Source organism: Plutella xylostella, chromosome 3 (assembly GCF_932276165.1).
Source record: "Plutella xylostella chromosome 3, ilPluXylo3.1, whole genome shotgun sequence".
Classification (NCBI taxonomy): Eukaryota; Metazoa; Arthropoda; class Insecta; order Lepidoptera; family Plutellidae; genus Plutella; species Plutella xylostella.
Genome location: NC_063983.1, coordinates 7852114 through 7869277, shown reverse-complemented (window position 1 = coordinate 7869277; position 17164 = coordinate 7852114). Strand labels below are relative to the sequence as shown.

At 39.5% G+C, this 17164-nt stretch overlaps 4 protein-coding genes across 4 annotated transcripts; 2 read left to right on the top strand and 2 right to left on the bottom strand.

The window, feature by feature from the left end:
• Positions 1–1622: 1622 nt before the first annotated feature.
• LOC105388086 (guided entry of tail-anchored proteins factor 1) lies at positions 1623–4445 on the bottom strand. Its single transcript, XM_011558930.3, has 3 exons — positions 4328–4445; positions 2250–2388; positions 1623–2133 (listed from the first exon to the last, which is right to left on the bottom strand). The coding sequence occupies exons 2-3, from the start codon at positions 2334–2336 to the stop codon at positions 1711–1713; spliced, it is 510 nt and encodes a 169-aa protein (XP_011557232.1). The 5' UTR covers positions 2337–2388; positions 4328–4445; the 3' UTR covers positions 1623–1710.
• Positions 4446–4560: 115 nt separating this feature from the next.
• Positions 4561–13105, top strand: LOC105381789 (2-hydroxyacyl-CoA lyase 1). The gene is made up of 11 exons (XM_038117290.2): positions 4561–4680; positions 5100–5241; positions 6213–6370; positions 6884–7030; positions 8154–8376; positions 8961–9121; positions 9507–9695; positions 10150–10335; positions 10713–10815; positions 11211–11343; positions 12688–13105. The coding sequence occupies exons 1-11, from the start codon at positions 4561–4563 to the stop codon at positions 12905–12907; spliced, it is 1782 nt and encodes a 593-aa protein (XP_037973218.2). The 3' UTR covers positions 12908–13105.
• LOC105388093 (DNA-binding protein RFXANK) lies at positions 13046–15932 on the bottom strand. The gene is made up of 5 exons (XM_038117288.2): positions 15600–15932; positions 15331–15523; positions 14810–14939; positions 13676–13823; positions 13046–13281 (listed from the first exon to the last, which is right to left on the bottom strand). Exons 1-5 carry the CDS (start codon positions 15829–15831, stop codon positions 13232–13234), a joined length of 753 nt encoding a protein of 250 aa, XP_037973216.1. The 5' UTR covers positions 15832–15932; the 3' UTR covers positions 13046–13231.
• A 318-nt stretch (positions 15933–16250) lies between these two features.
• LOC105388094 lies at positions 16251–17060 on the top strand. Its single transcript, XM_011558943.3, has 3 exons — positions 16251–16485; positions 16664–16733; positions 16852–17060. The coding sequence occupies exons 1-3, from the start codon at positions 16403–16405 to the stop codon at positions 17002–17004; spliced, it is 306 nt and encodes a 101-aa protein (XP_011557245.2). The 5' UTR covers positions 16251–16402; the 3' UTR covers positions 17005–17060.
• The last annotated feature ends 104 nt before the right edge of the window (positions 17061–17164 follow it).

The window sequence follows — 17164 nt, the reverse complement described above, 5'->3', positions numbered from 1 at the left end:
GACCTTGATTGACTCGCCCGCCGTTGCTAAGCAACGACTCCCCGCGCTAAATTTAATTTTCGTTATATTTTTTCTACTCAAAAATAGCGTTTACATAGACTTCCAAAAAATACACGTGATCCAGGGGGGGGGAGGGGGGGTCGGAATCAAACCTCACCAAATATCACCAGGGGGGAGGGGGGGGTCAAAAAATTAGAAAAACGACCTCACGTGATTAATGGACGGCCCCTTAATTATAAATTTTATTTAGTTATGTGCCGGAAGAATTTGTACTGTATACCCTAAATAGCACAACATTGATGCTTCCTTTTATTGTTAATGTTATAAGTTGATTTAGTATAGTTGATTACAGATTTAATGTGTTAAATACATGGAAACAGTAGTTTGTACTAGTCAGTCAATGTTTAGTCCAACACATGGTTCTCTGTTGTGAATATTGTAGCTGTTGAACAAGTTCGTATATAATATGTACATGTGTACTGCGTTCAATGAATCAATGACTATATTGTATTGCAACAATCTATTTTGTTTCTACATTCCTCTTTTATACAGAAGATTAAACTTTATTCATACATGTGGTTATTCAAATTCATTGAAGGCAGTCAAATAAGTTTTATTAAAATGCAATTACATTATTGAAAGTTAATGTAAATGTTACAGTTGTAAATGAAAACAAAAGTTTTCTTGCAATTTTTGCCATGTTGTTTCTAGTGGTTAAGATATTGAAATATTGCTAAAACGAATCAGGATTCCATTGACCTTTAGCATTGTAATAGTAAGTTGTAAGCTGTGATATAGAAGCTTGTAAATATTAGTCCTAGAGACACACAGTTCAATTATTGTTTCACAAATTGCACACTTGACTTTTTATTTTATTAATTAGTGAATCAAATACTTTCAACACAATGTTCATTGTGAAGGTTAATGATTAATTCCTCTTTAACCCTTTAATTTCTGTTTGTTGTCTTTGATGCACAACTTGATATAAATCAAGGGAAATAGCCGAATTAGACCTGACCTGAAAATATTGCACAATTCAAGCTTTTGATGGTTGTTTGGTTTTGTAACTTTTTCAAAGTTTCTTTTTATAAAAAATGTAAGAAAACTTCAAAAATAAAATGTTATTTGGTGTAATATCTAAGCTTTATTCAAAAAGTGGTTTTATAAAGGATCTGTAAATAAATTGCATAATATATGTAGTAGTAAAACTTATATTGAATGTTATAAAAATATTTTTTAGAGAACAGGATTGGACTTATTGTCAGACTGAGTATAAAATACTTGTAATTTTGTTTAAATGATTAAATAAATGAAATAAAAGTTTCATTAACTTTCATTTGTTGCATTCCTAATTGGTCATACTCATAAGCATAACATAATCATCACCATAGGAAGTAAATCCTGTTTTGTTTCTGTGTAGGCTAAAACTCTTTTCTACCATGCCATAAGTACTTAAAAACTTTAAAGAATCAGTTGGAAAATACAGACTTTTGCTCCTCACAACTTTGTCACTAGAAAATTATGAACCTGCATGAGTGAAATAGCTAACACATTTATAACATAATCGTTTGGTCATTTAGGTATCAGGATTTAGCCTCAGATTTTGTAATAAAAGATATTGGTAAGAAAAACAATATATTAACAAACTTATGTACCCATTGCAGAGGATAATTTAGTCAAACTTCAATAAATTAAAACTATATTAGCTAATCATGACAATATTGGTTTCAATAAAGTTCTGATGGAGACATTTGATATAATAACCCAAACATGAGTAGTCACAGCATTAGGAATATCACACGGGAACCTCAGAAATCTGGTCAACGGAAATAGATTGCCTTTCAATAGAACTAGAGGTTCATGTCTGTATAAAAACATAGACACTATTATAGTTAACGTAATAACAGCTTGAAGTATAATGTGTACGGAGCCCTTCACTGCAACATTCTTGGTCAATCGGTCTTGTGAGTTTTCCTTCAACTGAGATTCTAGTTTGTTAATCTTGCGTTGCAGTTTGGAATATTGTGCAAACTCATCTTTCATAGAAATCTTCTTCTGGTCAGCTTTTAGTTTCAGTAACTCAGCCCACACATTGCGTTCATTGTTCGAGGGCCTACTGAAGCATGCGGCTACCTGTAATGGTTCATAAAGTATGATTATAAAAAAAAAAGTTAGAATACAAAATCCTAACCTAAAATTATAATTTTAAATATTTAGTAAACTGATTCATTTGATGATTATTGACTTACAGGCTTCACTAATTGTGGAACTAATGCACTTATTGTGCATAATATGAGGAAGTAAACGAGTAAGACCCCATTGATGATCTCCAACATAGTGACTATCTTTCTTCTGTTTAGTTAAATATAGCTGCAGCTACTTCGTCCACTGTAGAAAGATGTGTGACACTTTTAAATGGTCTATAATATCTCAGCATTAAATAATTGGAAAGCTGAAATAGATTCAGTTTATTGTGTTTATCTTTGTATTTTCATGTTTTGTATGGAGTTTTTACCATTTTACAATGTCAAACTGACAAAAATAAAAAAAGCTTGAAAAATACCTCAGAATAATAACTTCAAAAGATGCCAAACTGGTACCAAAACATCGCTATTGATATTTGGCCCATAGCTTGGGCTAAAAAATGCGTGGCAGCCGACGCCTCCACCGCGCACCGCGGGCGCGGGCGGTGGCTCGTTTTTTCATGGTTTTTCTCGTTTTTTACATATAGTCGTTTGCAATAGAATCCAACAATCATGTAAACAAACCAAATTGTCACGATTACTCCGTAATCACATACATTTGACGATCAACTATGAACATAGTCTGATTTCAACGAACGCACCATTGTTTTCACATTATCTTCAACACGAATGAACTTGTATTTATAAGTTAAATTTGTTAAATTATTATTATTAATATTTGCAACGTAAAAATTTCGAAGTATTTGACAAGCTGTCATCTTAGTTTTTTACTCATCGAACTCTATAAGTCATTGAAAAGTTAGTGTTGTTCGTAATCTGAAGTTATCTTCGATAAACTCAAGTGGCTCAACATCCGTCATCGAAGGAATGCTCATATTGTTTCCCTAGTATATGGTATAGTTTATAATCCTTGTGCCCCCTCTTACTTAACTGATCGCTTTTCATTCTTTGACTTTACTGACCGTCCTCAACGGTCAAGTCGAAATTTGCTCTTTCGTACCCCAGAGCATAATGCGGCAGGGTATTCGGATTCTTTCACCGTGTCAGCGGTTCGCTTGTGGAACCAGTTACCATTGCATATAAGGCAATCGCAGTCCATAGAAACCTTTAAGTCTAAGGTTCGTCTGCACTACCTCCAGAAGCAGAACAATCAGCAGCAGATCTAATAAATAGTTTATCTGTTTTTGTTGTAGTATGTAAGTGAGACGATGATATTATTATTTTTTGTTATAGTAACTATATATTTAAATTATGTATGTAGGTATACGTTTATTTTATAATATTATGTATAAGTAAGTATATATTCTCGTGTTTAACAATATAGATATTAAACAAAATTAAACTGTCCTCATTGTCTTTCGCACTACCTATCACTTTCTCCACAACGCCCAAGGTTAACTGGAAGAGAATGCTTTTAGCATTAAGTTCGCCTATGTACAAAATTAATTTATGTGCAATAAAGAATTTAATAATAATAATAATATCTTTTAATTTTAATTTCATAAATTATTTTAATTTAATATTATTTGAATACAATAAAAAATAATTTTCAAGAGCTTAATATAATTAACCAAAACGAAAAAAGGAAGAGAAAGAAATGAAAAAGCTCGACGGCATTTTAGACACGGCAAGCGATGACACAGTGGTTCCATTTATAATTACGGTCACCGGCGACACTTCTGATAGTGATGATGAAGACGAAGATTTAAATTTGTTTTAATAAACACTTTTTTATATTTAATCAGTTTTATTTTATAGTCTATGGCTTATATATTTAATCTAATTAGAACACTATGACATCACTATGGGCATAAACAATACGCTGTCAATGTCAGTCCGCCATATTTGTTTACATGATTGTTGGATTCTATTGCAAACGACTTATATATATTTTTTTATAACATAGAGATGTTTCACAGGCTAGGTGACACTGGCGACAGTGAGCGCAAAATGACATTGACAGCACAGCTGACAAACAAATAATTCTTGCTGTTATTGTCGTGCGGCAAAAAATGAAAATGTTAATCCTAATCCTGCGTAATTCCAAAGTTCATGCAAGATAATCAAGTAATTTATCAAGGCAGTTATGATATGCGATAAGTAGGTATATTGTTTCAGCTTACTATTCACAGGCAGTCATTTCGAGAGGTCGCAAGATAGGTGTGATACGGCTGTTACAATAATAGCGAAACTTTGAAACACCTTATCTTTCGTGAGTGTATTTTATACTGCCCTTTCGACTCCCTCCCTCCACATTCGTAACAGATTACAGTTTTATTTACAACTGCTTGAATAACGCCCAATATAGTTTTTTCTTATAAATTGTTAATATTATTTTGTAACTTGTGTTTTTAACATGTTATTAGGACGATTAGCTCAACTGAACTTTAGAAGATCTATTCACGTTACGAAATCACTTTGCTCAGGAATGGGGATCGACGGAAATAATATTCTGGCAGAAAGCCTGAAGAGACAGGTAAGAAACTGCTTATTTATTGAAAAGTAACTACCAATCATTTTTGTGAGTGTGTAGATACAGCTAAATAAATTGTTATAGATACACAAAATAGTTGTGATGCCAATTTATAAAGTTAAGTTTCTTTTGTTTACTGCTAGGTAGGTTATTGCACTTTAAGGCCCTGCATGTATTTTACCTCACAGGTAGCCACTAACCAGACATTGTGAAACAGGGCCTAAATCTTGTACAAAGCAATAGATAGGTACTTTACAATGTGTTTATAATTAATTAAGTTGTATTTATGCTCAAATAATTTATTTCAAATCTTATTTTATGCATATTTTGTTCCTCAAAAGAAGCATAAGAGTCTCATCAAACTATTTCCAACCTTATTTGCTCAAAATTCTTTATAAATCATAACCTTTAATTTATTTCAGGGAGTTGAATATGTCTTTGGTATTGTGGGAATACCCGTCATTGAGACGTCCATGGCCTTCCAAGCAGCGGGCCTCAAGTACATTGGTATGAGGAACGAGCAGGCCGCGTGCTACGCAGCGCAGGCCATCGGCTACCTCACAGGTGAAACAATAGCACTAGAAAAACTTGGTTCCCATGCATGTACAGTCATTGAGAAAACTGGTTGATAGTTACAAACTACACAGGTAGTATTTCTTAGCAGTTCTGAACCTAAATCATGGTCCAGTTCTAATATTATTATTCAGATGCTAAGAAGAGGAAGATCAACTTAAAATTTTATATTGTAGTTTTGAATACATTTTGTATTTCTGCCAATATCATCTTCTTTTCATGCTGACTGTCACCTTGACAAATAATATTCACATATTTCTCATCCTGTAACTTCATTACCTATTGTGTTTAGAATAATAAATAAAATTAATCTAATTATGTCTTAAAATACAAAATTTAATGACTATTTATATTCCTATAGGTACTACTATCTGACCATGCCAATAAGAGATTAATCAACTTAATACATTATAATCTTTTGTTTCATGTGATTGATGTTCTTTTAGGTTTAAAAACTGATAATTCATAATACCCAGCAAGATACATAATATCTAAAATTATTTTATACTAGCTGTGCCCGCGCGCTTCGCTACGCCTTAAAAAGTTTTCCCGTGGGAATTCCGGGATAAAAAGTAGCCTATGTTCTTTCCCAGGGTCTAGACCGTATGTATACCAAATTTCATTCAAATCCGTTCAGTAGTTTTGGCGTGAAAGAGTAACAGACAGACAGACAGACACAGTTACTTTCGCATTTATAATATTAGTTAGGATTGTTGAGTAAAGTTGAGTGAGTTGAAAACAGTATTAGTAGAGACAAAAAAAATGCTATAAGTAATCTAGTTATCTCTCAAAGACACCAAAAACACAGTATTTTTTTCTTTGTATGATGATGATAAAAGGTTGCTTATAAGGTCACCAGACAACTTACTTTACTGCTTAAGCAGTAATTTTATATTAATTCAATTACTAGTGCAAATAAACAGCATTATAAAAGGCTTACAAATATCCTCCTCAATCCGCAGGCAAGCCAGGAGTATGCCTGGCGGTGTCCGGCCCCGGGCTGCTGCACTGCATCGGGGGTATGGCCAACGCGCAGGTCAACTGCTGGCCGCTGCTCGTCATCGCTGGCTCCTGCCCCGAGGACCACGAGGGCATTGGAGGCTTCCAGGAGTGGCCGCAGGTACAAGAATGAACAGCCAAAAAGTTATTATCCTAATAGCATTTGTATCATAGAACTTATTTAACTTCATAGAACTTTATTGTAAATCGTGGTCACTTTCTGGCTGTAGTAATTAATTCAAAATAAAAACTTGTAATAGATACTTATAGTACATGTGAGAGATAAGAATAAAAACTTAGCAATGTAGTAGGATTATGTAGGTAGGTATTATAAATAGATAGTATGTTTTATCCATGCTTACAGATTATTTTATAATACTTACATAATACTGACATAGCTACAGTCTTAACACCTTCATGTGTTATTTTATGGCTGTCTTCGTAAAATAATGTATTCATTTCTTACAATGACTTGCAGTTGCATGAAGTTAAGGGCAATGCCTTTCTACTGCGTAAAATATTCAAAAAGGGTTCCATAGGGCATAGTAATATAACTAATGTCATTGTGTAGTGAACATACCTATAATTATCAGCCTTATACCCCTCAACCTACACCCACCCCCTTCTCCCTCAGGTGGAGTCCTCCCGCCAGTACTGCAAGTACGCGGCGCGCCCCCCCTCCCCGCGCCTCATCCCCCTGCACGTGGAGCGCGCGGTGCGAGCCGCCAGCGCGGGCCGCCCCGGCGCCGCTTACCTGGACATGCCCGCCACGTTGCTCACTGTGAGTATACAGGGTGTTGTCTAGTGCCGCCTACCTCGACGTGCCGGCCACGTTGCTCACTGTGAGTATACAGGGTGTTGTCTAGTGCCGCCTACCTCGACGTGCCGGCCACGCTGCTCACTGTGAGTATACAGGGTGTTGTCTAGTGCCGCCTACCTCGACGTGCCGGCCACGCTGCTCACTGTGAGTATACAGGGTGTTGTCTAGTGCCGCCTACCTCGACGTGCCGGCCACGCTGCTCACTGTGAGTATACAGGGTGTTGTCTAGTGCCGCCTACCTCGACGTGCCGGCCACGCTGCTCACTGTGAGTATACAGGGTGTTGTCTAGTGCCGCCTACCTCGACGTGCCGGCCACGCTGCTCACTGTGAGTATACAGGGTGTTGTCTAGTGCCGCCTACCTCGACGTGCCGGCCACGCTGCTCACTGTGAGTATACAGGGTGTTGTCTAGTGCCGCCTACCTCGACGTGCCGGCCACGCTGCTCACTGTGAGTATACAGGGTGTTGTCTAGTGCCGCCTACCTCGACGTGCCGGCCACGCTGCTCACTGTGAGTATACAGGGTGTTGTCTAGTGCCGCCTACCTCGACGTGCCGGCCACGCTGCTCACTGTGAGTATACAGGGTGTTGTCTAGTGCCGCCTACCTCGACGTGCCGGCCACGCTGCTCACTGTGAGTATACAGGGTGTTGTCTAGTGCCGCCTACCTCGACGTGCCCGCCACGCTGCTCACTGTGAGTATACAGGGTGTTGTCTAGTGCCGCCTACCTCGAAGTGCCCGCCACGCTGCTCACTGTGAGTATAGAGTATATATACAGGGTGTTGCAAATGTGGTGAGCCGAAGAAAGTGTGTAAATCAGGTTAATTTTTGGGACACTTTTGATTTCGCGAGAAAACATGGTAGCACATTTACAAGAGCCTGTAGTATAAAGTGTGTTGTGCTATCAGTTCATTGAACGTGGATTATAGTTCATAGATTATAGACTGTAACTTACTACAGATACAGAGGTAAAAGATACGCCGCTTTGTGCGCTATCGGCGATTAATTTAAATTCCTTTAATTTTATCCTAAAAACACTAACTATCAAAAACACTATTTAATCACAGAAACCTTCCCACCTACAGGCAGAAGTAGACGAAGACCAAGCCCAGCTAGACTACTACGCCGCCGACCCGATAACCCTGGGACACCCCGCGCCCTCACTAGTCTCCCGAGCGGCGGACGCCCTCGCCACGGCGCAGAGGCCGCTAGTCATTGTGGGCAAGGGCGCCGCCAGTGCACGGGCTGAGGATGCTGTGAGGAAGCTCGTGGATGGGACTAGGGTGCCGTTTTTGCCTACTCCTATGGGTGAGTTAAGCGTATTTTATGCTGGAAAGGAGAAATATAAACTCTGAACACACTGTTTAGTATGATTTTGCGGTCAGAACACAGTATCACTTCTCTCTAAGGCATGAGATAATTGAGATAATAATGTTAGGCCTCCAATCACACCCTGACTCTCAAACACCTCTACCGATTAAACTCACAACCTTCAACATTCCCACCAATCACACGCCTTATCTCTCCCCAACCAATCACACGGCCAATCCACAACCCACGTCTCAATCTCAACCAATCCCAGGTAAGGGCGTAGTCCCGGACACCTGTCCCTACTGCGTGTCTTCAGCTCGCACGCAGGCGCTTCTCAAGGCAGATTTGATCCTGCTGTTGGGGGCTAGGCTCAACTGGATGCTGCACTTCCGATAAACAACTTAGCCGTGGTCTTATACCACTTTTCTGCAGCCTAAACTTTTAACCAATAGCACTCCAAACCCTCAACATTCCCACCAATCACACGCCCTCTCTTCAAGCTGCAAGGTCTCTTCAACCAATCATACGTCCTCACTACAATCCACATCTGAATCTCAACCAATCACACGCCTCGCTCACAGGTAAGGGCGTGGTCCCGGACACGTCCCCCTACTGCGTGTCTTCAGCTCGGACGCAGGCGCTGCTCAAGGCAGATGTGATCCTACTGCTTGGGGCTAGACTCAACTGGATGTTGCACTTTGGACAGACGCCGCGGTTCGCTAAGGATGTTAAGATTATTCAGGTGAGAGGTGACACTGGCGAAAGCACCATAGGATTCGGGATCGATTCCCAGATGTTAGTTTATAGTTAAGAATAGTTAAGATAACTGATAACCACTTTTCGCGCTAGTCTTGGTTACGTCTGAAAAACGTTTACACCCATAAACTTCTGCCCCCACTTTTGCCTCTTGCATCTCTGCCTACCCTTATAAATTGGTATGTGCTTATAATGACCGCCATTCCAATAAAACAGTTAGCGCCACATTACGTGGCCTTGATTTCCTATAATATGTTATAGTTGGTCTCACCTAGAGGAGTAGTATATTCTTAAGAATTGCCTACGATACGATACTAAATAAAAAAATTACACTGCAATAAACAACATTATAATAAAAATAAAACTACCAGGTGGACATAAGCCCCGAGGAGCTGCACAACAGCGTCAAGTCGGAGGTGGCGGTGCACTCCGACATCCGTCCGTTCGCGGAGGCCCTTACTGCGGAACTTGCCAAGAGGAAGTTCTCTCTACAACCCGCCAGCCACCCCTGGTGGAAGACGCTGCAGGAGAAGCAGACCGCTAATGCTGAGTTTGTTAAGGTTGGTAAGATAAAGCGACCAATTTGGTGGAGTTTCTTGTAATTTAGATATTTATTGTAAGACTTGTCAAACACTAACTATACTTTGTATAAATAAACCAGATGAGTCCACTGATAAATAATGTTTTCCATAAATTAACACTCTGTATTCTGTTTTCCTCATACAACCAGTACCGGTTGCCTGTCGAAGATCCAGTGGGCTGAATAGCTTTTACCTGAATCCGTCCATCCCTTTCAGGACTATGTGACCTTAATTAATCCAACATACAGGTAGATACTCCTGATGAAATTACGATACTCATCTTTTATGGTTAAGAGACACAATCCATCCTCACGGTCCTTTCCTTACCAAAAACTTAACAAATTCAAGATTTTTGTCAGGAAAGGACCTTAGAAGACCGTTTTGTGTATTTAATACGTGCTCGTGACGCACAATGATTAGTTATCTCCACCAGGCCCAATCCAGCGACACATCCGTCCCGCTCAATTACTACGCGGTGTTCAAGGCGGTCCAGGCCAACATCCCGTCGGACGCCATCATCGTGAGCGAGGGCGCTAACACCATGGACATAGGGCGAGGCATGCTGCTGAATAACCTGCCTCGGCATAGGCTGGATGCGGGGACTTTCGGGACTATGGGGGTGAGGGTTGTTTTGTTCTAGAGTGGTATTATCAACATCTGACGTTGCTAATAGTTTCACCAGTCAAAATAGCATTTTTTCAGAAGCCGAACTGTATAGTATTGTAGCTTCCAGCAATCCCTAGGAACAAGTTTTTAATCATTCAATCAAAAAGCAACGCATAACTAGGCCATGATAATGATTGTGTCGCTAAACATAATTTTAAAAAGTCAACACACCGAATATTAATCCTGCTTTCATCCCGATACTCCTATCACCACGGTGAAAAACCCTAGTGTTTGCCACCAACACGCTAAGAAGAAAAAGTCTGCATTCCTTTATATTCCCGACCCTTCCTATACTCGTATGTTCGGAGTTAACCTCTTTGCCTCCCACAGGTGGGTCCCGGGTTCGCGATCGCGGCCGCCATGTGGTGCCGCGACCACGCGCCCGGCAAGCGCGTCGTGTGCGTCGAGGGAGACTCGGCGTTCGGCTTCTCAGGTGACTCACTGATACACACGCACACACACACAATGGGTCACTGGGCATATACTAAACTGTTAATCCATTAACTGTCAGTCCACATAATTTTTCGTCTAACGAACGTTTTGCCCACAATTTTGTACGTAGTTTGTGGACGAAACATTCTGAGGGCTAATAGTTCATGGGTCAATCGACAGAGTATTGCTGGAGCAAGCAAGGATCTTTGCGCACTTACCGTTTTAAGAAACCTACGCTACAGTTATTAGATCCCATAGTTGACCCATTTACCTAAAGCTAAATTACATTTCGAGTTTTCGACCACTATAAACCACAGATATCCATAATGCTAGAACTGCTAAAGATAAATCACAATCATCATCATCTTAACATTCCACTCCATTCTGCACATACAGGCATGGAGATAGAGACCATGTTCCGCTACAAGCTGCCCGTGATCGTGGTGATCGTGAACAACAACGGCATCTACGGGGGCTTCGACAAGGAGACCTACAACGACATCCAGAGCGCTGGAGACGTCACGCTGTGGTGAGTAGCTATAGTCTGTTTTTTAATCTCAGATACTAAAAGGCAAACTCAGCGTGAGACGCCCTCCTTCCCGCTGGACCGACGACCTTAGGCGGGTAGCCGCAGCCGGTAGTGGTTGGATGAGGAAGGCCGAGGACCGAGTGTTGTGGCGCTCCTTGGGTAAGGCCTATGTCCAGCAGTGCATAATTATTGGCTGATGATGATGATGATGATACTAAATTGCCAGATTCTGCACGGTTCATCAACAGTCGATTGTCCTGCGATTAAGTGACGTATCGTTCCATTGGCGGCTGAATAAATGGAACGATATCGACTGTTGGTGAACTTAACTATAGTGGCGAGTGAACACAAAGTTGTATAGCGCGGGAGTCGCCATCTAGCGGAATATGCTTTGATCTACCTCAGTTCCATACTAAAGAGTAGTATGGCACTAAGGCCTTAGTATGGCCATATTACTCGTTATTCGCCTTTATTATTCACTTCTCGAAAGGTGAGGTAAAATTTAACAAGGGCCTCTCTGTACGATTCACGAGAGATGTTTGTTTCAAAAACTTCGAATTGAGTCAGCAATTGTTATAAATACTCACGCGTTTTCGGTTCATGTTTCATATCATAATAATGAGCCGTTATTGTATCTTGTACAATTTTGCTGTTATGATAAACCGTACTTCATATAGTACTCCGTGTTGCAATACAATCCGTAGTATTTAAAAACAATTGAAATGATCTCATCATAGTCTATATCTGTGGATTTCATATTGATAAACACCATTCCTCTCTCAATATATATCGCTACTATATCAAAAGAGCACTATTATAATTTGGCGTTAAACGAATGCAAAGCGATATTAAATCGATACACAAGCGTAATAACAATAATAGGAAAATCGAAGCTGGTCTCTAGGCGAATTAATGATTTGTTGTCCCGATTTCGAGCCCAATGGGAATTATAAATGAACCACTTAGGGAAATTAGCTCAGGCCGAGCCACTACTATAAATACTAGAAGAGAATTGATCTAGATTCCTAACATAGATGCTAGAGACTCTATGCGATTCGATGCAAACGTATTTATGATAATACCTTTTGGAATTAAACTGACTTTCTATAGAACATGACGTCCTTTGACGTCATGATGTATTCCACAAAAATAATCCCCTAACAACAACAAGTTACAAGTCAAATCCCCATAATGACATAATTTATATCAGAATGGATATCTTATAGACTTGTTCATCACTTAAATTATTATTTATATTCAATTACTTTCTGGTTAACGAATAATGCGTAGCATTTTTATACGACTGAAGTATCCAATAAACCATTTATATTATACCTATTTCAGCACGCCGCCCACAGCACTCAGCAACGAAGTTCGCTACGAAAAGATGATGGAGATCTTCGGCGAGACGGGCCACCTCTGCAGGACGGTGGACGAAATCCAGGCGGCTCTGAAGAAGGCTCTCGCGGTCACCGACCGACCCAGCATCATCAACATACTGATCAACCCGCAGAGTAACAGGAAACCTCAGGCATTCAACTGGCTTACTGAGTCCAAACTGTAGATTAACATGCCATAAGGGCAAAACAGGGTCAGGAAAATGGTGCTTTATGGTTCTATGTATTCAGATGGTTGTACTTTTTGTGTAAATAAGGTTGAGGTATTTTCTTAGACTGAGGAGCATTTAATGGAAACAACAATGTTGCATGACTAATTTGTATATATTATAATCTTAAGAAATATATAAATATTATGAACTAAATCCCTGTATTTTCGTTAAATCTGTTTTCTGTTTCGAAACTTAAACAACTTAACCCTTCCTATGTGGCTGCGCCGTAGTTGGGTAGAAAGATAGGATGATCAATCACAATAGATAATGGTAGTAGTTTTACACCTTGCTCAAGCAACCAATGAGAAAGTTTTCTATCACAGTTTGTGCTGAAAGAGAAAGAAAATTTATGGTTAGTGGAAAATAATCCTATTTCCTACTAATATAAATGCGAAAGTTTGTGATTGTGAGTATTGTACGTTTGTTACTTCACGTCAAAACGATTGAACCGATTTTAACGAAATAAAATTAACTGGATTAACACATAGGCTACTTTTTATCCCGGAATTCCCACGGGAAAACTATTTAAGGCGAAGCGAAGCTCGCGGTAACAGCTAGTATAAGCTAAATAGTAAGGTTTCATTTCATAGGTAGCTATATCTATTTGAATGTTCTAGTTTTTTTGATTGAATAAGATGAAAAATTTACAGTATAAGGCGCCCCAATAAAGAAACAAATCTAAATCGGCCCAAATATTGTACCAAGTGTTAGGTACCAACTCACCCAGCCGACAATTATTCTTAGTAGTCAACGTGTAGGCGTCCTGGTCGTAATCGTTGACGAGTGTGAGGTCGGCGCCGCGCGCGAGCAGCTCGTGGCACGTGTAGGGGAAGTCCGCCGCCGCCGCGTACATCAGGGCTGTGCTGCCCGACTGGAATTGTGGGGGTACAGGTGAGGTTAAATGTGTAGGTTGATGGAGTATAAATTCTGGCCTGGAAGAAAGTGAAGCATATGAGTTTATTAGCAACACTAGAGCATTACGAACGCTTACTTAATAAACTTCCACCCTTGGACGTCATCCGACGCCATCTTTCGTTCTCAAAGTCGCTTTCGTTTTCTTCTGCGGCGGAAAATTTCACCGAAATCCATAGCTATTATCGTACTCCATAGATTCTAATGATAGGCTAAAATGTAGCTCTTGGACTAAATAACTTCTACCACTGGCAACTCTTTAAAGTCGAACCAAAGCTTGTGTGTTTATTTCTCCAAGCTTGGTAAATAAACAGTAGGTAAACTTTCCCCATGAATTATGTTATTGGGTTTAAATTTTTTCAGTTATGCTATATTTTTTGTAGGCCAAGGAGAGTCTGCATAAATTCTTAGCATAGGTTTCAAAAGTATGGTAAATACATCATTTAGAAATGGATATGAGTCATCTTCCTTCAAGGGAAGTCTCAGGTATCTAACAACTTGTTGACACACTAGTGTTAGCAATGCATGCTCAATGTGTTATGTCAATAGCCAATATGCTATTTATCATTATCACCCATCAATGACACATTGGCAAGAAAGAAATACCTACATACTGAATATAAAAACATCCTATTGTAAAATATTCAAATCATAGCTATTCTAAAAACATCCTATTGTTGGATGGGTAAGATGAAAATGAATCTGATTTGCTAGATTTGCAGGAAACACTTTTTGTATTTATAAATCTCTCTAGAATGTTCCCTATCCTTGTCTAGGTAACCCTCACTTGCCTGAACCACCATAAATAAAGGATTAAATATGAAAGATTCAAAAAAAATATATAAATATTGCTTACACAAATTACATAATATTAGGACTGAGATGAGGCCAAACCAAATCATTTGGCTTTACTATAACTGGTAAAGTAAAGAAAAAACTACTTACATCATCCTGTATATCAGCCTCAGCACCCTCATTGAGCAGGAACTTGGCGACCTCGTGGTGTCCGCCGGCGGCCGCCAGGTGCAGAGCTGTCTCACCCTCCGGCCCGCGGGTGTTCACATTGGCTCCACTCCTGGTTATAAGATTATTGAGTAGAATGGACAGGGTGTTGAATGGATGAAGGTTTAATGCTCTTTAACTGTATTAAATCCCTCTTATTAGCATGTTGATGACACTAGGGCTGAAATAGGGTTTGTGACAGGATTAGCCAGTAAGATTGGTGTACAGTTGATATGACAAATGGGGAGGCTGCTACATACAATACTTATATACCCTTACAAAATTAAAAGGATTTTTTAACATTGTGGAGGACAAATTGAAAAGAATAATAACAGCATTATGTAGTCCAGTATGTCCAGGAGTCAATATCACAGTCAGTCATGTGATGTGTATTTTGTGAGCAAATAAATAGTGAGACTATGTCTATTATGCTGAGGATCACAATGATACTAAAGTGAACTAACCAGACTAGATCCTGGCAGCTGTTGAGCTGTCCGTAGCTGGCGGCCCAGTGCAGCGCGGTGAGGCCGTGCTCGTCCGTGATGTCCACGTAGTGCTCCAGCTTCACGTCGTCGCGCGAGATCTCCCCGCGGCCCGCCTTCGCGTGCAGGCTGCTGTCCGGCTGCGGCAGCTCCGGAACCCGCGCTTGCGTGTTGCCTACACAGACCTTGACTTAATATCGAAAATTTTGTACACATAAATTGTGGTTTTAGAGTAATGTTTGCAGTCTTACCTCTCTGCAAGTTGGTCAGCGCAGTACACTGCACCGATTTGTAAGGCGTAAAAGCACTTTTACGCACTCCATTCAAGTTTGGGGCCCATCTCTGGTATCCCCCACTACCACTTTTGCTCGAGTCCTGACTTCCCGAGTCGAACTCGTACTTGTAACTCTCGGCGTTGTCTTGCCTCTCCTGTTTAATGTCGAGATTTTTTCCGTCGTGCTTGATGGAAACTGATTCTTCCATTATTGCGGAATTTAAATGAAGCAATTCTTTGTTCTCACAGCAGCAAGGCCTCGACCCGTGTTGTTGTTTTGACAGATTATGTCGACTGACTGACACCAAGTGACTGACAAGCTGTCAAGTTGACATTGACATGCATGATGAATTGCCAGTAATAAAAAATCGCTTACATTTAGGCTAAGCTCCCACGGTGCGTGTGTGATTCTACGGATCATCAAGTCCATCAAGCAGAAAGCTCAACTCAGGCAGCGACCACGGACGAGAAGTTCGGTTCCAAAGGTCAAAGGAATTCGCTTCGTCACTCGTGCGAGCTAGCATATTTCCGGCTACAATTTTCATGTATTCAGGATAACGTATTCCGAGATCATCGCTATCATCTCATCAAGATATCTGCTTGTCTGTGAATCTGTCAAATCTTGAGGTTTCTTATGAAGGTTATGTTTGTTAAATTTTCAAAACAAACAGAAATTAACGACAAATTAAACAAATATTTTATTTTTTTGCATCGGTATTCGTAATTTTGTTTTGCTATTCAGGATAAATAAATTCTGAAAGTTGCAACAACACAAGAAAAATGTCTACTAACCAAGTTTTCAACCAACTTCGGCAAGATTTGCAGAATGAACTTACTACAACTAATCAACTTCTTTATTTTATGTGAGTTTTTGAATTTCTATCTTTGTAATGGGTTTATTAAGTTATTAACAGTCTAGATTTATTAGGTACTATGGTTTTTCTTGATATGGAGTAAATGATAAGGTATTTCATAGGTAACTAGTAGTTTGTACACATGTTTGTACACATAGACTCACTGTGAACATTATGTCCTTTCCAGAGCTACAGAATTAAGGCAGATTAAGGAATTCACCAGTCCAGGGCGTGCATTTGAAACAAATATTAAAAAAGTAAGTTTTACATAGACCCAACCATTAAGAGAAAAGTTCTTACTAAATAATCATCATAACTTTTCTCTCTCACTTCAACTACTGAACCTGAGATGATATGATTTGGAAAATGTTTCAGAATGTTACTACCATGGATACACTGGGCCGGTTTCTACCGAAAGGTCTGGACATAGAGAACATTCCTCCCGTGATGAGAACTGACAAAGCAGTGGAGAACCAAGCCAATGAAGACACAAATGCTATGAACACCTCTAATGTTGATGAAAGTTGACAAAGGTAATTTCAATTATAATTTTCTAGGGTGTCATATTAAACTTGATAAGCCAAGAAAAATTTATTCATGGCATTCAGCTGATTCTGATTATAGTTAAATTAGATATATTAACTAAGAATAACCATGGATGTAAGTCTATAAGTTAGAAATAAAACAA

Excerpts from the sequence above, each read along its gene's own strand:
- LOC105388086 (XM_011558930.3), bottom strand. The coding sequence starts at position 2,336 with ATGTTGGAGATCATCAATGGGGTCTTACTCGTTTACTTCCTCATATTA. Across the intron at positions 2,134-2,249 it reads TTCCACAATTAGTGAAGCCT|GTAGCCGCATGCTTCAGTAG; the intron begins GTAAGTCAATAA and ends GAACCATTACAG.
- LOC105381789 (XM_038117290.2), top strand. The coding sequence starts at position 4,561 with ATGTTATTAGGACGATTAGCTCAACTGAACTTTAGAAGATCTATTCAC. Across the intron at positions 6,371-6,883 it reads GCTTCCAGGAGTGGCCGCAG|GTGGAGTCCTCCCGCCAGTA; the intron begins GTACAAGAATGA and ends CTTCTCCCTCAG. Across the intron at positions 9,122-9,506 it reads AGGATGTTAAGATTATTCAG|GTGGACATAAGCCCCGAGGA; the intron begins GTGAGAGGTGAC and ends TAAAACTACCAG.
- LOC105388093 (XM_038117288.2), bottom strand. The coding sequence starts at position 15,831 with ATGGAAGAATCAGTTTCCATCAAGCACGACGGAAAAAATCTCGACATT. Across the intron at positions 15,524-15,599 it reads GCTGACCAACTTGCAGAGAG|GCAACACGCAAGCGCGGGTT; the intron begins GTAAGACTGCAA and ends AGGTCTGTGTAG. Across the intron at positions 14,940-15,330 it reads AGCTGCCAGGATCTAGTCTG|GAGTGGAGCCAATGTGAACA; the intron begins GTTAGTTCACTT and ends TCTTATAACCAG.
- LOC105388094 (XM_011558943.3), top strand. The coding sequence starts at position 16,403 with ATGTCTACTAACCAAGTTTTCAACCAACTTCGGCAAGATTTGCAGAAT. Across the intron at positions 16,486-16,663 it reads AATCAACTTCTTTATTTTAT|AGCTACAGAATTAAGGCAGA; the intron begins GTGAGTTTTTGA and ends TGTCCTTTCCAG. Across the intron at positions 16,734-16,851 it reads TTGAAACAAATATTAAAAAA|AATGTTACTACCATGGATAC; the intron begins GTAAGTTTTACA and ends AAAATGTTTCAG.